Below are 21,912 nucleotides of genomic sequence, written 5' to 3'. Positions count from 1 at the left end.
AGTCAAAGGCTTACTTTATGCCATTATTTCACTACAGAAATGTATAGGGCATACTAATCGCAAAACAATCCATTCAAAATGAGAAAATAGCGGTTTTTTCCTTGTCGCTTCTCTGCTAAAACGATAAATTCACCCCAATACATCAACCGAAATGTGAAAAGATACCGAGAGAAAGAGTGGTTCTTCTAAATCTAAGCAACTTTATCTACGTGACAGTCTCACGGGGCCCCCGACAAGCAGTGTTAGTTAATTCAATATTTTCTCCCAGACTGCGATTCCGAATTGCGCAATACAACATAAATAGATTTTCGGGTAAACCAAGAAAGGGAGTTTAATTAAATTCCTGCATTTTCCTGCGACATATGAAAAGTCCTTTTATAAACATCGCAAACAAAAAAAAAACAAAACATGAGTCAATAATTGACAAGAACGGAAAGTGGATACGATGCTTTCTGGGGGCATTTTCTGTTCTTCTCAATAGCAGGAAAAATAAAAGCATTTTATTCCTCCGCCATACGTACAAATTCCGCCCTTGGGAACCGTGAAAACATGGCCGATAATCAACAATTAGCCACTAATTTCGAGGGGAAGCTATTTTGCGTTGCCGGAAAACGAAGTCGAGTCTCCGGAGTCTCCGGAGGTTCGGTCCGTCCGAGGACGAAGTAGGCTTGCAAAAACTTGTCGTCGCAAAAAGACGAGCTTACATATGCAGCTTATGCCACTAATGAGATAACGCATGAGCAAATAGCTCCCTATAATTGGATATTATCCCAGAGTCGTGGGGTAAGCCCTAGAGATTTGTACCCTAACTGGCTTAACAACCCGAAAAGCACCGAATCATTAGAACGTAGCCTCCACATATTGAATAAAACGTAATAAACGTTGAAAAACATCTTTATTTTCAGTGGTGAAAAAATCGAACGTTGTTTCGTAAAGCAATTTCATCGCAGCTCTGAAAAATGTCGTGAATGAATCGAATGTTTCCGCAAGCTTTGTTCTTGTCTATTGGGAAGCAGGATATCATAAATTGAAATCAACATATATAGGATTTATATAAGTACTGAAAGTCAAGAGTAACAAATCTCTCTGGCGTGGATTCGAGAGAAGGCGTTGCTTCGGTTTGGCTGACAGACGCCGCAGTTTCACCAACCCTCGTGTACTTCGAGGTGACATTTCATTTATAAGAGTCTGATTCCAACGTCAAATATCAGCAGGAACAAACTGTCTCTGACTCAACACTCTCTTGAATTCAAAACTGGGGGACAGTTATAAAGATTTCACATATTGCTTTCACGAGTGAACCCCCTCATTGTTAAACAGACAGTTGGTAATTACGGCAACAGCGCGCTTTCCCGATCGCGGATGAACAAACACATCACGAAGTATTGGATAAATGTCACAAACAAATTCCTCTTCTGGGAAAGTGTGTAGAATTAATATCATTCGGATAAATTCGTAAATCTCCACACAAAGCTGCCAGTACTGCAGATTAATTACAACCCACATGGATAAACACTAAATCTATATTAGTAATTTCTAATTAGAACACAATTTCATTGTTGCAATTAAATTATTCATAAACAGGCACGAATGGTGGAAATTATGTGCTTTGATGAACGAGAACCTTCTTCGCCAACGGTATATAGAGAAGTCGCGCCAAATCTAGATGCCAAAAGTGCGAAATTCAAACTGACTGCTTCATAAACACGTAAGAAATATACCGGAAACTGTATCGTCACGAGGAAACAAAATTGAAGTCGACTGAATCTCCTACAGTGGAGAGTTGGAAGCTTCTCAACTGACAATACAACAGCAGCGGTTAGAATATTTAGGTTTTCCACTTCCCAAATTCTGAAATTTCTAGATTCATAGAATCTCAGCCTTGAAATCCAGAACCTAAATACACAAGTGACTCACATTTAAATCGGCGCTAATCGATCTTAAATTTCCTAAAATTTAATATTTGTAGCACTAAAATTACCAAAATTACGAATTTTAATTAAGAACTTAAAAATTAAAATTTCTAAAATATCTGTCTTTCACTCTACAATTTTGCAACTTCGTAAAGTCAATAGATGACTTAAAAATAACAACTTTCCTAAATTTCATAGCTGTAGCACTGAAACTACCAAAATTAAAAATTTTAATGGAAAATGTCAAATTTTTGCTTCTACATATTAAAAATAAAAATTTCTAAAATTTGAGTTTTTCGCACTACAATTTTACATTTGTAGACTCAATACACGACTCAAAAACATTAACTTCCCCAAATTTCATACCTGTAGCATCAAAATTACCAAAATCACGAATTTTATTGGAAGACGTCACAAATTTTTGCTTGCTCTTAAAAATACAAATTTCTTAAATCTGTGTCTTTCGGTCTATAATTTTGCAATTTGGCACAGTTAATACACGACACAAGAATAATGACTTCCCCGAATTTCATAGCTGTAGCACGAAAATCACCAAAATTACGAATTTTATTGGAGGATGACAGAAATGTTTGCTTCTTCACAAAATAAAAATTTCTAAAATTTGAGTTTTTTGCTCTACAATTTTGCAACTTAGTAAAGTTAATACACGACTCTAAAGTAGTAACCTCCTGAAATTTCATAGCTGTAACATCAAAATTACCAAAATTACAAATTTTAGTGGAAGATATCGAAAATTTTTGCTTCATCTAAAAAAAATAATTCTAAAATCTGTACTTTTTGCTCTAAATTTTTTAATTTCATAGAATTAATACACGACTCAAAAGTATTAACTTCTCCAATTTTATAGCGCTAGCACTAAAATTACCAAAATCACGAATTTTATGGGAAGTCGTCACAAATTTTTGCTTGATCTTAAAAATAAAAATTTCTTAAATCTGTGTCTTTCGGTCTATAATTTTGCAATTTGGCACAGTTAATACACGACGCAAGAATAATGACTTCCCCGAATTTCATAGCTGTAGCACGAAAATCACCAAAATTACGAATTTTATTGGAGGATGACAGAAATGTTTGCTTCTTCACAAAATAAAAATTTCTAAAATTTGAGTTTTTGGCTCTACAATTTTGCAACTTAGTGAAGTTAATACACGACTCTAAAGTAGTAACCTCCTAAAACTTCATAGCTGTAACACCAAAATTACAAATTTTAGTGGAGGATATCGAAAATTTTTGCTCCATCTAAAAAAAAAATCTAAAATCTGTCCTTTTTGCTCTACAATTTTTCAATTTGATAGAGTTAATACACGACTCAAAAGTAGTAACTTCTCCAATTTTCATAGCTCTAGCACTAAAATTGCCAAAATTACGAATTTTAGTGAAGTATGTTGGACATTTCTGCTTCTTTTTAAAAATAAAAATTTCTAAAATCTTTGTCTTTTGACCTACAATTAGTAGAATTAATACAAAACATAAAAGGAGCAAATTCCAAAATTTTCATAGCTGTAGCACCAAAAGTACCAAAATTTCCAATTTTAGTGAAGAATGTCAGAAATTTTTGCTTGGTCTTAAAAATAAAAATTTCACAAATCTATGTGTTTGGCTCTACAATTTCGCAATTTAGTAACGTTAATAAACAACTCAAAAATAGTAACTTTTCCAAATTTCATAGCTGTAGCACTAAAAATATTTCTTCCATGAGACCTCAAAATAAATTGTTTCTAATCCATCACTGCGCATATTACTAAAACTTATAGAGGCAATAAAAAATCCATCTTTATGCCGTTGATAGATTATCTTAGTTAAATCTGCAAATCTAAGCATAACATAATATTTCATTCAAATTGAAGAAGGTCAAGTCAAAGAACGGCAAAATAATGTTATAATCTCACATTCTTGCATGTTAAAACAATCTGATTCAGATTTTATTATAAATAGCCATTATCGTGGCTCGGAATGGATGAATACTCGAATATTCCCAAGATAAAAAATAACAAAACAAAGCAGAACAACGTCGTTAAATATGTTTCTAGTAAAAACCAGTTGCTTCGCCCCAATCAATACCGCTATGAAAAATTACTAGTGCAAGTAATAAATTTCCCCCAAATCATTCCCAAGCCGCGACTAACTCCCCAATAAACGTGCGAATTCAAGCTTTTGTCGAGCATAATGAGGGAAAGGGATACAAATTAGGTACCTTGTACTACGAAACATTGTAAGACGATCAGGGTATTATTTCGAATTGAATAGAGTCGAAAACCTGTTCTACTTTATAAATCAGTTTCGAAGTAATTACGGCAAGCCAATTCGTGATCCTCTATAAAAATAATTTATTTTATTTATACTCACTCCACAATTTCCGTCGTCAATAAAATACGAGCTTACCTGCAACGGAAAAAAATTAAGATAAGTAAAACGAAGAACGATATAATTAATGGAAGACGCTGACAAGGACGAGTTGGAAAAAAGTTCGGGTCGCAAGCATTGATTTCTCAAATTAATTATTAAAATGGGACACCAAATAAAGCAATAATGATGTGTTACTGATTATTATATTAATGCTTTAATGATCGTTTTAGATACTTCCTTAAGTTCCTTTCTTCGAAATTTTCGGTCTGATTGTACCGATAACGATCAAAATACTGCGGACTAATTAAATTCAAACAACAATACAAAAATTTTGATTCAGTTCCTGCACTTGTTGCCATTTGCAGTAATTTCGAATGAGATAAACACCAAACTGTAATTATGCAAATGCCCCAACATCAATATCAGGCCAATAGGTTTCATCAACTAATTATAGCCGATAAGCAACCACTGAAAATACAATATACAGAGTGATTCTTAAACCAACTAACAACGTGAAGACTTCGTTAAAATCACAATAACACCAAAATCCAGACCAGAAAATTTCGTTTTATTTGGTGGCGACCTTCGTTACCTTCGTGCCTTTAGGCGACCATCGATTTGTTTACGTTCGCATTTGAATTTTTGTTTCGTAAACGAACAATCATTTTTTCCATGACAATATCAGAAGAGTTGTAAAGTCACTTGAGCTTAATATTTCCGATAAACTGGAATTGTTTGAACTGTACTCGACGTCGAAAAGTACGAAAAACCGCAAATTTATTATTAAAAGTCGTCGAGGTAAAAAAACGTAAAAGATTAGTTTTCTTTGATGTGCAACCCAAGTCGAACCATGACATCATAAAATAGCTTTCCCGAACTGTACCACTTCCCACTCCTTTCCCGTTGTAATGTCACAATTTAAATATTTAGAGCGGTATGAGCGCTTTACCGATTCAGGGCAAAAATGTGGGAACCAAAGGCCTGGAGCATAATAATACGTCGTGCTTGTGACGTTTTTCGCGTTTGATTTTGGAATATAAAAAAGCGAATTCCAGTTTAATTGATCTGAAGAACTATTACTGGTTAGAAATAGAGCAAAATAAAATGGAGCCCGCTCCCTGTAAAAAATGATTTAGCCCAATCCCGTATTTTCCAAAATGGACAGTACTCGTTTGATTTCCGATATTCCGATTCGAGCTCCGGTCGCTCCGGAAGTCGCTACTTCGCCAGGTGCAGTTTTAGTTAAAAATCTCGTTCTAAACATAGCTCGATTTTCTAATCCTATTGGTTGAAAGTGGGCTTAAGCCGCTTCAATTATTTCATGCAGGGTGTGCTTTTTGGAGCTTAGTAAGCGCACAGTGCATGCTGTGCTAGCAAATGTCTCCAATCTCATTTGGCGACTGGTTGTGATTGGAGGGGTTGGTTTGGGGCTCATCAGTGCATTTCAAGCGTGCTTCACTGGATTTCAACCCGGAGAATTCGCCCCCACGGTTATGGGATGTTGCGAGAGCGCGATATGTGATGTGCTTATGGTTTAATACCGTGTGGAATAGACGGTTCCAACATTATTTACATTCAATCACGGAATGAGTCGGTGAAGGTGGGACAGGAAGTGACGTCCGATGTCTTATTATCGCATCTTCGTCGCTGAACAAAGCGAGGAGTTGCCGGCGTCATGCTTTGTAAATCTACTGTCATTAATTTTTGTGCAACATGCTCTGGAGAAAATCAGTTATTTAGACGTTTCAATCTGTTATTTAAGTTTAATTGCACGAAAAGTTCTTTTACCAGGAAACAGGGCATAAAATAAGGAACAGGAAGTAGTTTTGTTTAGTCGCGTATTGTGTACATACGACACTCACTGATAAAGTCGCCGGCGAGGTTAAATTTTACGACAAATTTTTCAATTTATAAATCAATACTTGGAGTTATTGAATTATAGAATACCCAGCGAGCAATAATACTGCGGATTAAAAACACAACCAAAACAAACTAATTTCGTTGTTAAAATTTCTCTTAAGTAAGATAAATTACGGCGTTGCGTGTGATGATTTGATTACAGTAATTCAAAGTACTCAAAGGCCATTCATCTTTTAATACCACGATCAATAGTCTCGTATCATTCATGCCGGAGGATAAAAATCGAAAAGCAGCCGCTATTACCACAGTTATTAAATTTTACGAGTGTGGCATAAAGAATCTCGGACGCTTATGTATATGGGGTTGCCTACAACATAAAATTGGATCTCCTCCTCATAAAGAAGCTCGAAGACGAGCCAAGAACCACAGTTACGTTGTCAGGTTGTTATTGTTAAAACAGAGAGATCACGTCTACTGCAAGTTTGGCTAACATATCATATTACATGTAATTCCATTAGATCCGAACACGTAAAACTTTCAAAACAAGTTAAGAATTCGGAAGAGTTCAGGAAGAGGAAGTATGTGGTGACGTCACCAGGGCACATTTATCATATTTACAAGACATTCTCTAGAGGAACAACGGTTTTAAACGTCATCCAGGGATGAGACTTAAACCGCGTATTTTGATTGGGGTCGAATAATGTTTCGAAAAGTGCTGTCAGTCACGTAAGCTCTCTGAAAATTTAATAATTGCATCCCTTGCCGACAATCATCCCTACTATGATAGCATTGTTCCACAGATAACAATGCTCATAAATCTATAACTGTAACGATCTGTTCCGGATTTCAATGTCCCACTTCCTACATATTGAATTTTTCGCTAAACCACCCTCGTTCTAACGCGCTGTTTCAATTATATTGTTCACTGGCGATTGACCACACCACATGAGTTTTACTACACTGTGTCAGCGACTCGCTAATTCAAAGGTACAATTCGATTATTGCAATAATGCACGCACTTTCAACCCTGTTAACAAACTAACAGCGTCGTGGTCTCTTCGACAATGGGAACACAAACGGCTAGTTTGCACCACCAGAAATGCATTTGATCAAATATTATTATTCATATCCGACTACAAATTACTCATTCTTCAAATATTTCACGCATAATCATCGATCAGATCATAATTATAGATAAAATAGTATGTAAACTAAACCATTTTTTAATTTGGTCAAATCATTTCTATATTCTTTTATCTGACAGATTTCAGAAAATTAAGTATTGCGAAATATTAATGTATTCGAAATAAATGGGGCCCTCAAAAAAATCTTTACCCTAATTGGTTCAACTTTTTCCGACTCGCTTTGTGAACCAAAGTAAAATTTTAATTAGAAATAAAATAATGAAAAAGTTACCTTAAGTTATTACGAAAAATGACCAAATGCCCATTGGACAAAATATCCACAATATCAAAGTCAGTTTCACCCGTAAACAAATCACTTTTTTAACTTTTTAACTTTAGGATTATCACAACACGTTTGAAGAAACCACTGGCAAAAAATATAAATTATAATTCAAAATAATCCAAATTTAAACAATTTGACACTGTAATACCAACATTTCTCTATAACTATTACTGCTAAACTGACGGGAACTCAGATAAAGACATTTTTTGCCACTTGTTTATTAGCGTTTTTAGTTCCAACTTCCAACGTTTCGATGGCCTGGACTGAAATAAAAATTTCGATAATTTGAGTTTTTCGACCTAAAATTTTGCATTTTGGTCGAGTCAATACACGCTCAAAAATGGTAACTTCCCCAAATTTTATAGCTGTATCATCAAAATTACCAAAACTACGAATTTTGGTGGAGAATGTCGGAATGTTCTTCTTAAAAATGAAAATTTCTAAAATCTGTGTTTTTCGACCTACAATTTTGCTACTTGGTAGAGTCAATACACGACTCAAAAGTAGTAACTTTCGTAAATTTCATAGCTGTAGTACTAAAATTAACAAAATTACAAGTTTTGGTGGAAGATGTTGGAAATTTTTGCTTCTTTATAAAAATTAAAATTTCTAAAATTTGAGTTTTTTGCTCTACAATTTTGCAATTGGATAGAGTCAATAATAGTAACTTCTTAATTTATTTTTAGGTTATCAAAATCTCAATTTCTCTGGACTTTTTAGAATGTTCTTACAATCTTTCAGATAATATCTATTAATAGTTTAATTAGGACTAAGTGTATTATTATTCAGATTCTAAGATTTTGATGCCATGAATTTCCGCATTTTTTAACCGAATCGAACAACTTTGAAACCTAAGCCACAAAAGTTTATTGAATCGGGACATTTCAGGTTCCAGCATGTTTGTGTCAGTAGAAGCTAGAACTTGTTAGTTCATGTCCGGACCCAGCAAACGTAAATTTTCCAAATGCAGTGGTATTGATCCAACTTCAAGTCTGGTTTTTCTGTCGTTCGATTGAAATCAATCGAATTACTTCTAGTTCAATTTTGAATTTAATCAGCCACACTTCAGTTGAGTGATGTATAATAAACCGCTCATTTTCATCGGTAAATGTACTCTACAATAGTATACATAAATAATCATCCCCTTTAAAATGTCAGCCACCTCAGTCGGAGCACGTCAAATCAGAGTTTAATAAACTCAATTTATTTAGCTCCTGTTTTTTATTTGAAATAAATTTTAATTTCGCTCAAGTTGTTGCAAACAAAGCAAGGAAAAAGCACTCCAGAGACGAAGAATTTCCTTATTTTAATTAAAATAATTAATTTACGGCAAATAATAACATCCCTTTGTTTCACATTTTCGTAATCAATCACTTCATCAGCGGAATAATAACGCAATTTTTCAATGTAATTCCTGGCAGTGGTTCAGTTAATTTGACGATCGTAAGGTGTGCAGATCGAAAGGGGCAGTCTTAATACAGATTTAAGATCATTGTTTCTTCGGCAATCCATAAATTAATTCTGGGAAAAAGTCCAGACGAAGGAACAAAGAAAAGCTTAATCGTGAGTGATGTTTTCCGCGGATTTTTCAAGTCAATCATTGCGAATAATCATGTTACATTCCGTTGAGAAATCAACTTCCCCTTGCATTATTAAATTTCCGAGGTCTTTTAAATACTAAATCAATTAGGGAGCTCGTCAGGCTAGAAAATTTCATAAAGAACCGGTCCACTCCACACATGGCTTGGAGGTTCAACCCATGTCGAGCTTTTCCCCGAAGCACCACACACCATCAACTCTTCACTAACAGCACCTCTTAATTAAAGGCTCTCGATAAGTGAATCAACTTCATTTAAATACGACGCCATTCAGAATATTAATCAGCAGTGGCTGAATAAAAAGATGAAACGAGAGTTTGAAAGTAATTATAAGTTGGACACACGCCACTTTAAAAATTGGATTTTGCATAAACGTAATTTAAGAGGTACTTAAGTTGCGGTTTGGGAGACTAAATATTTACAAAGAAAAATCCGAGTTGCATCGTATTGATCATACAGTTAAGTGACGAGGCGATGATGATAATATAATAATCCTCACAGGAAACTTTGCGAAAAATATGTATTCCGGTAGCTCATTTTAATGTTAACGTAATCCGGCACCTTGTACTTAGGAAACAAGGTTAGCCAGTTTGATGACTTTTGTCGAGTTATAAAAGAATTTTCGAATACGTGATGCGCTGGAGGAAGATTTAAAAATTCTGAAGCACTGCGAGACTAAACCAAATCAAAATGCGACAAAACGACAAAAGTAAGCGGACACGGTCTTATTTCGTTTACAATTTGCCGGTTGATGGCTCACACACCTGCTGAACACAAACGATTATTTTTTTCATTTCCATCTTCACTCGATTGCGTGTCTCTTAAACCTTGGATAATCACGCTTCTTGCTTGACTTAAACGCGAAAATAACGTAATCGCCGGGGTCAAAGTTTCCGCTACTTTTTCTGCTTCTGTAACGCAATGCTGCTTCTGCATATCGATTTCTTCGACAGCTTTCTAGTTACGCAACCCGAAAGCTCGTGGTCGCGCGTCTTACCAAATAAAAACTTCATACTTGATAAACCTGCCGGTATTGTGCGCTAAACATATTTTTGAACATATGGTCGTGAATATAAAGAGCGCTTCCAACCGCAAAACCTGGCAATTTTGCGCTCAAATGAATTCGGGGCTTCATTGGAACAATCAGATTTAAAACTATTCAAATTTAAAAATGTATGCGCTGTGAGAGTTTCCACGTTCTTTTCAGTGCGCAAATACCGAAATCTCTTCACAGCTATTTGTCATGTCATGTTTTATCAATGTTATCACAAAGTCAAATAAAGTTATTGTTTCATTGACCCACAAAACTTGCGAAAGAAGCATAAAACCGAAATTTCATTAGTTTTACATCTCCTGTCGTTCGTTGGATTATAACACCAAACTCGGGCGAGGCAAAGTGGCAAACTTACGAATCGGTACTTGTTACTTCACCGATTACCGAAATCCTCTCTCTTCGATTTGGTAATCTATTTCGGCATTAAACTATTAAACCGATCGCTTTTACTATTGCTAGCCAAAATCCCGCCGACTACAAACTTCTCGAACTGTCTAAACTCGAAGAAGATGACACACAGAAAATTAAATGGAAAGCTTTCGTCTGGCACTTTCACAATCTCGGCGTTTGAATTAATTTCTGGAATATTTTTTCCACTCCCGTTGTTTCACTGACATGAAAAAACCTCGGCATGGCCACAATGTGATCTCAAGACGTGTGACAAAGGTCTCTCTAACGAGTGGATGTTATTAGTAGACCGTACTTCCTTCGGGTTTTTCAAGCGAAACCGCATCTGAAAGATTGCTATTGTTACTGCGATTACCTCAGCGGTGTATTACGGTCTTCAACGAACGGATGTTTGACAAACAATCAGCCAGATCGGATTGGAAACGAGAATACTTTAATTTTACCGAATTAAACAATACAAGAACTCGTTTTTGGTGAAATCTGGCTTGAGCTCCGTTCGGTCGAATCCCCCATTTTTCTCCGTCCTGAATAATCGATGGGTTTTTTATTGGATGTGCCGGGGGGTTAGTTAGTAAATAACTACTCCGAGCTTCTAATGGTGCGGTTGAAAAGATGAATGAGTTGAAACATTGCGAGAAGGAGAAAAGGTAAATAATTAACTTGAATGGCGGTCGCTGTGGGTCTTTTATAAATTCTCTTTGCATCGCCCTCCGGAAGCACAGGTAGAATACCTTCTGGCTCGGGTTTGTTTGCCGTTTCCAAATTGTATTAGGCCGACACTTTTAAAATCGATGCAATGGAAAAAATCGAATCGAGTTTTCCTTCGTAAATAATTCCGGACCGTTATCAAGCCAGTTCACAAGAAGTATCCTCCTGGAACGGATGTATTGTACACCACTTGTTTTATAAAAGAGAAAAACTGTATTCTCGCGTTATGAGATAAGCGCATGCCACTGAAAAGCTAAAAACACGGGTCAGGGAAGCAGATGTTGGAAGGTCGGCATTTGCAACGTCTGGACACAACGCTGATGCGCCTCGTTTCACACAAATGCGACTCCTATTTTGCAATATAGCGCAGATTCGGCCCTGCACATATTTAAAAGTATATTGAAACCCGCACTGGTGGAAATTAGCACACCGCGAATATCAGCCAAGAAATATGCTGAATATATTCCAAATTGCTCCATTATAAAAGTCATCAGTGCGTGCCTAACGCGGCTCCACATTTTAGCGACCTGCCTAGCGAACCGACAGAATCTTCGAATGTATTCCGCTTTAATCTTTAAATAAATGCAAGTTCGATCAACTGCGCATTGACGTATCCACTTCCTGCTTAATTAACAAACTTTTCCCTCCAATATTTCATAAACATTCTGCGTTAATTTCGTTTTAATTGCATCGAATTAACCTTGTGAAAAACGAAGATGAATGGAAACACCGACACCTACAAGAATGCTTTCTGATCATTAAAACAGCGCGCCAGGTTTACAACGTTGTCATTCCAGCGTTAAGATTTCCGTTTCCTTTCGGATAAATACCTCCTCGTATGCGTGCAGGACCGGCTCGGCCACCACTTTTCCACAAATCAAAGAACAAGTGAAATGCAATTAAGCTAAATCATTCATCAAAGTCGGAGCGGAGTGCGTTCAGAGCAAAGAAAAAGTTTTACTTCGTTTTAAACTCTTAATTAATAACATCTGTTCGCGCAGACAAAGACAATAACTAATGTGAAGCCACGAGTGCATGGCGGAATGAAAGGAGAAATTGCATTTGTTTGATGCGTTTGCTTAGCCAGACGAAAAAACAATTGGAACGGCAACATTCTATTTTTAACGCAAAAATTTCTGGGCTAACTCTAACTCAAGAAATTTATTGGATCAAATCTTGGTGTTGGCAAAAATTATCAAAAATACAATTTATTCCCAAACACCAAATTTCGTCAAAAATATCCTGACGCGCGTTTCGATAGCAATTTTAATTTTTGATAATTTTAGGTCAAGAGTTAGTAGTGTTAATATTGAATTTACGTTTACGTTTTGCGTTAAAATTGACAACATTAATGACCATTAAAATATAAATGAGACAGACACCTCCAAACCCGCCTAAATTTTAGACGAGTTTAAATCCGGCCCACTCTCCAAGTTAAAGTGAATATAAAATAGACAATTGTGTCATAAAAATTGCATTGAATTTACAGTCAATACCACTTCCCCAGTCACTTTAAATTTCCCTTGGTTTAAAGCCGAATGTAAATATTTACCTTCGATTTTGATATTTATTACGGTAAAGAGTGGTTTAATCTGTATTGATTATTTTAAGTGCCTTTTTGCCCTAATAAGTCTCGCGTTGTTATACTGTTATTGTTTCCACGATAGCTGAAATTAACCCCATGTTGGAAATAATAGTTTCTTCATATAAAACTTGGGGAAAAGCTGCTTGACGTAAAATAAACCGTCCTGAATCACTTAAGTTTTGTGATAAGAACTCTGTGCACGAAATAATCTAATACAATTAACCCAAAAATAGCTCATCCATAATAACAGTAATTCAGGCCAGAAATACAAGCATGAACGGAAAGAAAATGTAAATTCTAGTTTTCGTAGTAAAAATTGAAAATCCGGCCCTGTGTCGTGAGTAAAATAGCCAAATACCTCCGACACAACAAAGGCCCGTTCGGTGTCCTGTGCATTGAAGAAATAAATTAGTGAGAACTGGTATAGTAACGGCACGACAAAATAAAATCCCTTAAAGTATTGAATGGTGTCAAAAGCGTTACCTTGAAACTTTTCTAATTGGACATTTCACACAACAATTCTTTGTTGATAAAGCGACAGCAGGTATGAAATTCGACCGTGACCGTTCATTCTTGGAGATACTTAGCGTAAATCCTCCGGCAGCGCGTTGTGTCAGTTCCACGAAAGTTCCCGGCAATAAAATTTGTGTGGTCGTGGCAAATTGTTTTCGGAAAGTGAGGATGATTCGTGGTTTTGATTAAGTTTTAAAGATGTTATTAATGAGAGCATGTTGTAGGGGCAAAGCAAAAATCAGTACGGTGATGCGGTGGTTACTTGTGAACCAGTGCGCAACGCCGAGATGGTGACGGGGCCGGAGGCGTGAGGTGAGGGTGCGAGACAACGAGGAAGGAGTAGATAGCCCTCTCATTCAGTCAACGTTCGGCGTCCGTGATGTACGCGCTAAGGGATGGCATTCGCGCACCCATGGGGCTAACCACTTAATTAGTGCTGTCGACGCGTCTATGAACAATTTCTTCGCGATGGTGACAGTGATGGTACTCAAGTTCGACCCTTTGCGGTTGTTGGTGGCATTGTTGGTGTTTGTTCCTTGTGGCGGGTTAGGGGGCAACTGCCCTTCGCCGTGCACCTGTAAATGGAAAGGTGGCAAACAAACGGTTGAATGTATGGAAAGAGGACTCATCACTATTCCCGAGAGTGTCGATCCAGAGACGCAAGTATTGGATTTGTCGGGAAATAATTTGCAGATCCTCCCGCGGGAAACTTTCGTCAGATCAGGTCTGCTTAACCTCCAACGTGTGTTCTTAAGACGGTGCAGGATAGGTCAAATTGATGATCTCGCATTCAGGGGACTGACGAATCTAATAGAACTCGACTTATCGCATAATCTGCTAACGGCCGTACCTTCGGGAACTTTTAGGGATGTACCTTTCTTACGCGACTTGGTCCTTTCCCATAATCCGATCCAAAAAATTGATAGTCACGCATTCAAAACGATTCCTGGACTTATTAAACTAGACCTCTCTGACTGCGAAATCCAAGTAATAGCATCCAAGGCCTTCGAAGGAATTGAAATGTTGGAATCACTCAAGCTCAACGGAAATCGTCTCTCCGAATTAAGACTTCGCACGGTGGAGACTCTCAATCGCCTTCACGGAATCGAAATGCACGATAACCCCTGGCATTGTGATTGCCGTTTAAGAGCCGTCAAAGAATGGCTCGTTACCAATAACATCCCTTATCCGATAGCCCCCATCTGCAGCGGAGGTCCGGAAAGAGTCATCGACAAGACTTTTACAGAACTTCACATCGACGACTTTGCCTGCAAACCCGAAATTCTCCCAGTCAACCGCTACATTGAAGCGACTTCCGGACTAAACGCTACGATTTTATGTCGGGCGAACGCCATCCCGGTCGCCAACATAAATTGGTACTGGAACGGTCGCCCATTACTCAACAACTCAGCTTTCAGCTCTCACCAAAAAATCCACGTCTTCGAGGAAGGCAAACAAGAAAAACGCAGCGTCCTAGTGCTAACCAACGTCCAAGAGATTAACTCGAGTGAATTTTATTGTGTCGCGGAGAACCGCGCCGGTAACGCAGAAGCTAACTTCACCCTTCACGTATCGATGCGCGCCGCCGGCATTACCACCCTCGGCAGCGGCCAAATCGTCGGTCTAAGTGTCGCCCTTGTCATCCTAATCATCTTCATACTCTTCGTAATTTTCGTGCTCCTAGTCCGCTTGAGACGGATCCCATTCTCCGAAAGCAAAACCTCGGGTCAAATTGAAGTCGTTACTGTGGTCAACGGCACATCCAAAGTCTCCACAGTCCCCGCCGACGAAACCTCCACTTTTAACGAACACAATAAACCAACGGAGCTAAATTTCTGCAATCCCGTGCAGAAACCGCCTCGAATGAGCGAGGTTTCTTACACGACGGCGAACTACAACGGCAACGGCAGCGTCATGCCCGCTTCCTGTTTCGTCTCGCCGTCATCAGCCTCCGGGAACAATCCCGACCTAATTAACGACACCAAAACGTCGGAGGATTGTTATTCAGTCGAAATTCCTGAAAGACCCGCCAGCGGCGAGTACAGTCGAAACGCCGACTCTTTATATCCTTCGGGGCTGTGGGAGCACGGCGACGCCGACTACTCGAGACAGTTAAATTTCTACGACGATAAAACACCCATCATGGACGGAATGAGCGGAGGTGGGTCCGTCGAAGAACTAGCTTTCCGCAACGCTCAAGGATATCCTGCAGATTACGGTCTTCCTATAGCCGAACAGAAACCTTTGACGGTGGTAGCGACGGCTGCACAACAAATAAACCTACCAACGAACGCAAAAACATTAAGGGTGTGGCAGAAGGGAGGTGTGCCCGTTTTACCTCCGGTGACGGCACTCAAACGGGCGCTGACTCACAGCAGAAACTCGCCTGATGAAGGGTATCAAGAAGGATGCGGTACTGACGTTTAAGAGTGTGCGTACTTTCTTACCAAAGACTGTTTGTTCCTAATTACCCCGTTTGTGGGGCGCAGCTGAGACTGTTTGTACATAAACTTCTTTTCTTTTTTACCACTGTGCTGTGAAGTACACCGGAAAAGGGAGATTTAGATAAGTTTGTATTTCCGTATGTGATATTTATTGTTTCGTAGCGAAACTTGTAAATACTGTGTATAGAGATACTGTAGATAATGTTGTTTATGGCGTTATGAATTTCTAGGTTAAGTATAACACGCTCAAAAGACTGAACATTTATAATTAATAATTGCAAAATCGTCTAATTATCGGTTCTCTGATTCAACACTGATAATTATAATTTTATACGTAATCTAAAGAAACTATCAATCGAAGCGCCAACATTATCACCCTTGGCTTATCAATGGAACTAGGAAAATAGACCCAGTATTTATTTCAATTGTAACTCTTGTGTTTATCTTAAATGTATCATTGTCAGCTGCTAGTGATTTTTATGTAAAAATAGACAGTAAACATGTAAAAATGTCTTGTTGTTTGCAACAAAGGTGTAATGTTAAACAATATATTACAATGTTATACCCTAAATTAACGGTACCTAATATCAATTAACAATAATTCAGTATTCTTAATGTTACCAAGATGTATATAAATGTCAACTGAAAAGGTGCGAAATTTTTGGTAATAAACAACTTAAGGATGCCACTGCATTTTATTTCCGGTGAATTTCTCACAGCATAATATTTGTACCCGAATCAATTTATACGAGTTTTTCACGGGAAACAGGATATCGGCGCCTCAAACGACGCACAGGATATGAAAACCGTGTGTCAGTCCAAGTTCGTGTACAGAGGGACTAAAAGAAAAACGCCCATTATTGCACTGGTCGGCAGGATACGTGTTTTTGCGGAATATTGATATCCTTAGCCGTTGGTCATTTTGCAACGGGATTGCCGACCAGAGTAATAATTTATCGTTTCATCCTGTGTGACGTTGCGACTATTTTTGCACTTTCCCACCACAATTTCACTTGTTTTCTTAAAACCGCGGGGATAATTACTTCGACCTTCGTATTAATTCACAACAGTCTTAATTTTAATGAAAATTTCGGGTATTACCATTCAAATACTGCATGTTTATTCAATTTTAATTAATTTAATTCCGACAGAATTCTAATTCAGGAAGTAAAGTTCTGGTCAAATATATGAAAGAGAAGAAGCGTCGTAACACTAATTACAAGAAGAGGTAATGAGAATCTTAACGGAGCCGTCATTTGAGAACTCGGGATTAGTTTTTTTAGTGCCTTGTGTGTAAGATTTTATTTTTTCGACGTGGAATTAAAGAAAGTTTACGTCCTTCCAATTAAAGCCAACTGGCCATCCGAACTTGGTTTTTAAATGGTTTCATTGTCCAAAGTTTGAGACTAATGCAATTTGACGCAGGAAATAAGAGGTAAAAATAACGTGTCCTGCCCACAAAAACAATTATAAAAAACTTAAGATCTCCACGTTCCATTCAAATACACATTGTATTTACTTTCGTCGCGGATGGTTTGCTGGGAACAATAAATCGGATGGTATAAGTTTCGCTGTCTGCTCGAAATAAAAACTTGCCTCGATTTTTATTTTATTTTTCAGAAATTCAGTGTCACGTCTGATTGAGATTCTCTGACAATGGATCAGACCCAAAGATGTTGCATTTTTAAAAATCCACCCACATTAAAATCGTTAGTTGTAGGTCAGAGCGGCCCATGTTGGTGCAATCAATAGTCTCGTGTTAAATAACGGCGTTTGCTAAATAATTTAGCTTCATAAATACTTACATCGATCGTGTAGGAATTAAATTAGAAATCCATAATGTAAACTCGGTTTTACAGTCGCAGCAGGAAGTAAATTAAACCGACCATTACGACGGACATTATTTTTCGATATTCCGTCGAATCCTCGGCTCGTGAATAAAACATGTGATAAAAAACTCAAAGTTCTTTGCACCCCGAAAATGAATCGCTTTAATTGTTTTAGTACTAACTGTACCGTAAATTTGATTTGAAACTTTTGCATAACGAGGGTGTAACAAGCCGTCGTGAGTGGCGCACGTGCTACTTCAAAACTTTCAACGACCTGACCAACAGTTATGTCACCCTAAACGTGATAATAATGATAAATATGTTTTTCACGCAACTTTGAAATATGCTTTTTTAAGTACACTTGGCACTAAGAACAGACTGTGCGTATTTCACAGACGTATTACTGGTTGCGTCTCAAGGAACATAAATAACAGGTATTTAGGAAGGCAAAATTCCACGATCAATCATGTTGCGTCAAATATTCTTTTTGTTTCGGAACGTTTGCATGTGTGGACTTTGGACAGTTATGAAAGGGTTAATGTCGCGAAACGTGAAATTACGAAATTCATAAAAAATGCACGTTTTCAAGATGAAACTTTTTATCTAGCTTGGTTCAAAGCGCATAGTCCAAATTTAAAATTGGACCTAGACCTGTGAAATTTGTTATATCAAATAGCGGAATTATTATAGCTCGAAAACGCGCTCATGTTAATATGCCAACTTTGATATTAGTGTATATGTAGGTATGTACCATTTGGTGCAACAGAATTTTAATTTTAGATAACGTTAGTTAATTTTCAGTCGAATCGCGAAAATAAATTTATCATTGCCAAAAATATATTGAGTTTGATGCAATATTTCAGTAATAAATACAAGAAAACATGTTATGGCTTTTATTAGTTCAGAAAATTTACATTGTAACTGCTCATAAAGGTCAGTTTTATTTTTATCGTATTGATTGTGTGCACTGCTAGTTTTCCATGGGTAAAATGGGGAAAATAATTTATCCACAAAATTAACTTTTAAATCGAATTCCTCCCACACTTATGAACTGTTTTAACTAATATTTTTTCCACTAGTGGATTAAAAAAACCGTTTTATCCACATCACGGAAAATACATTTAGTGTGACATTTAAATGTAACCTTTTTAATTTTAATAATTTGAACTTGTAATTCCGGATAAAACATTATATTGCAATCGTGTTTTATCCACTTAAGAATATTAAACTCTCGAACTAAGATCTCGCCTTTAAACATTCTTGTGTGGATCAAAAATTGTCTAAGACACTTATACAATAAAAAACTATAATCTTCAATACTTATAGAGTCTCAAAATTAGAGCAATTGTTAGATAAAAAAGATCAAAGGCTGAATTTAGAATTTAGAAAATAGTTTAATTAAATGTCAGGAACAGACGAGTTTTGTATTAAATTTTCGCGGAAGTCAAAATATTCTAAATCTGGCATTTAAATTTCACAAATCGACACGTAAAGTTGACAATAGGTACGGTAAGGATTAAAGAAGTGTCAAAAAAATTCAATTTCTTTGCATTTATAATTTATATTAGTAGTAAAATATTGCTTATATGACGAGTTTGTAAAAATAAAATACTGAAAAACTAGCAAATAGAAAATTTTTAGAATTAGAGGATAGGTACAAGTAAATTTTTTTTTCTGTTTCAGTTTCTAGTTTGCAGTTTAAATTCGATAGAAGAGTAGTTTTTAAATTTAAATTCTAAGATCTATGATGAAGTTGAGTATCCACCAAAAGCTAAAAATACGAAACTCTTGAAACTTCAAAGATTGAATTTAGGCTGCTAAATTCGAAGTATCCGAATCTCCGAAATAAAATTTCTACAACATTAGAACACAAAAAAACAGCAATAATAGGAATATGAAAGAAATCCTAAGAAAGTGCAATATACCAAACAGTATAAGGGAGGGAAAGGAGTTTAAGTATCCCAAGGGCCCAAAGAATGAAAAAGGTCTAAATAATTCAAAGAGTTTAAACGACTCGAAAAGATTCCGTGGCACTTAAAAAGATTCAGCAAAATCTTGAGCAGGATATAACATCTAAACATTTCCGACATCCATAAAGGATTTAAAGAGTCCTGAACGTTGTAATAATTTTCAAAAAGTCCTGATTGAAGACAAATTTGAGAAAATCGAAACTAAAAATGGGGATGAACTTAGAGAATCGGAAGTATGCACCACAGATTTGACGCATCTAAAGAAAACAGGAAAACAGAATGCAGAAATAGTGAAACATTTAGAATTCAAATATGTAGATAGATTTAGGTAAAAAGATAGATTCTAATACATTATTTTATTCTACAATAATGTAAATATTTTGATTGTCATTTTAATTTGGAAATGACATTTTTTTAGAACCAAGTGCGTAAAAGTGACATAAGATTGCTGTAATAAATTTATTTAACTTTGGAATATTATTATAGTTACTTTACTTTGTCAAAAGAATTTTGAAAAATAAAAACTAACGTTTACGCCCTTTAAAATCGTTGATTTCTACAGTACGTAAAAGTGATCATTCGAGTGCGTAAAAGTATGTTACTTTGACAGGAATTGAAATTGTGACTAAGCCATCGTTTTGTACCCCCATTTATCGATGATTTATCGCCTTTTGTTAGATTTCACGCATATTCGCGCCGATTTCTCAAATTAAAATTGTCGAATCTGCATAAAAATTCAAGATTTTTCTGATTATTTAATCACCGCACCCCAAAACAGTTTAAAAATTCAAAAATAATTGTCACTTGAAGTATTTATCGTCAGTTTTCGAATTTTTCCGCGATTGTAGAAAAAATCTTGTTTGTCACTTGTGCAAAACGGATGTTTCGCACACGACGTGTAGTAATACTTTTGTAGATTTTGAAATACCTGTACGAAAACCTCATCAGTGTAATTGCAAGGTATGAGGCCGCCCCTGTCCAAAAATGGATTAAACGCGAACTACCTGAAATCCCGTCGCTCTTTTAATGGCAATTCAATATTTGACCAAGTAAACATAGCCCTCACTTGGAGTAAATGAAGTGAAAATTAGAAATATAAAACAGAAGCTGGAAAATTTGTAAATTTCAGGCATATAATCAGAAAGGGTCCGTCGACAGAAGTGAGATATATTAACAAATTTAGAAATCGGAACGAATTCATTAGATAAATTGGGGTGCGGCACTTGGGATCGCGTCCATTACCAAGTCCATAATCGGGTTATTATCTACAATTGGGCCCATTATAAATTTATAATCTAAAGCAGACTTTAAGCCCGTTGAATGTAGTGAAAATAGGTAGCAAATTCCAGGTAATGGCTCATTATTTAGTTCAGATGGTGTACGTCCCTAATCTATATCTAAATTGTGATTTGTGGTGACGTTAGCCAGGTCAATAACAGTCCGGCGAGCTGAATAGAACGAGCAGGATCGTGACTAGAATGACTAGCAAGTGCGCTAACTGCGATCTATCTATCAAAAGTTTATCCTGGTCGATAATGTAATTTCCAACAGACCGGAAACGGATACAAACGGCATATTTACCGAGATGGTGAGGACCGGCCCATCTTCCTATTGTTCCATAATTTTCGCGTTTCATTTATGAAAAGAAAACGGGTTAATCCAGTGATGGGACAGGATAATGGCTGACAGCGTAAACCCTAATTAATGGACGACAACGATGGATAGAAAGATAACTTACAGTTCCAAATCCTTTGCGCACAATGAGATACGACGTTAATTTGCATACGTTTAGATTTTAGTCCGATTTAATACAATAAAGCGACTGCTTTCACTATTCAAATTGAATTGAATTTATATGCACATCCGACACGAAAAAACCAAACATCCTGTAGAATTAATCCCAAATACCTCAAAGGCGAATTTAAAAATTCTACTTCCGCTCATTTTTTCCGTCGTTACCGAAGATTTCTTGCTCGTGTACATGCGGGCTCAGATACACAGTTTAAATGAGCAGAAAAAGTAAGCCATTCTTCCATCATTCCTCTTTTGTTGCTAAAGATCTTTTTACTCACATCGCCCGCCTGGAATACAAATATTCCACAAGGAACAAGCTACACTTTAAATTAGAACTTTTGTTTTTTGTTAACTAGATATATTTACCGAAATTTATGGAGGAAACTTTCTCTATAACTCCTA

At 36.7% G+C, this 21,912-nt stretch overlaps 2 protein-coding genes across 2 annotated transcripts in view; one reads left to right on the top strand and one right to left on the bottom strand.

Moving 5' to 3' along the window:
• The window catches only part of Yip1d1 (Yip1 domain-containing 1), a 106,666-nt gene that overhangs the window by 53,793 nt on the left and 30,961 nt on the right, over positions 1–21,912 (bottom strand). The window lies entirely within an intron of this gene.
• kek1 (leucine-rich repeat, immunoglobulin-like domain-containing kekkon 1 protein) lies at positions 13,536–16,602 on the top strand. The gene has a single exon (XM_088043767.1). It carries the CDS (start codon positions 13,924–13,926, stop codon positions 15,898–15,900), a length of 1,977 nt encoding a protein of 658 aa, XP_087899893.1. The 5' UTR covers positions 13,536–13,923; the 3' UTR covers positions 15,901–16,602.

Source organism: Gnatocerus cornutus, chromosome 8 (genome assembly GCF_029298725.1).
Source record: "Gnatocerus cornutus isolate USDA-ARS CGAHR chromosome 8, icGnaCorn1.1, whole genome shotgun sequence".
Lineage (NCBI taxonomy): Eukaryota > Metazoa > Arthropoda > Insecta > Coleoptera > Tenebrionidae > Gnatocerus > Gnatocerus cornutus.
This window is presented reverse-complemented; position numbering and strand designations above follow the sequence as displayed.

Bases quoted from the DNA above. Each gene is read 5' to 3' on its own strand.
- kek1 (XM_088043767.1), top strand. From the start codon at position 13,924: ATGAACAATTTCTTCGCGATGGTGACAGTGATGGTACTCAAGTTCGAC.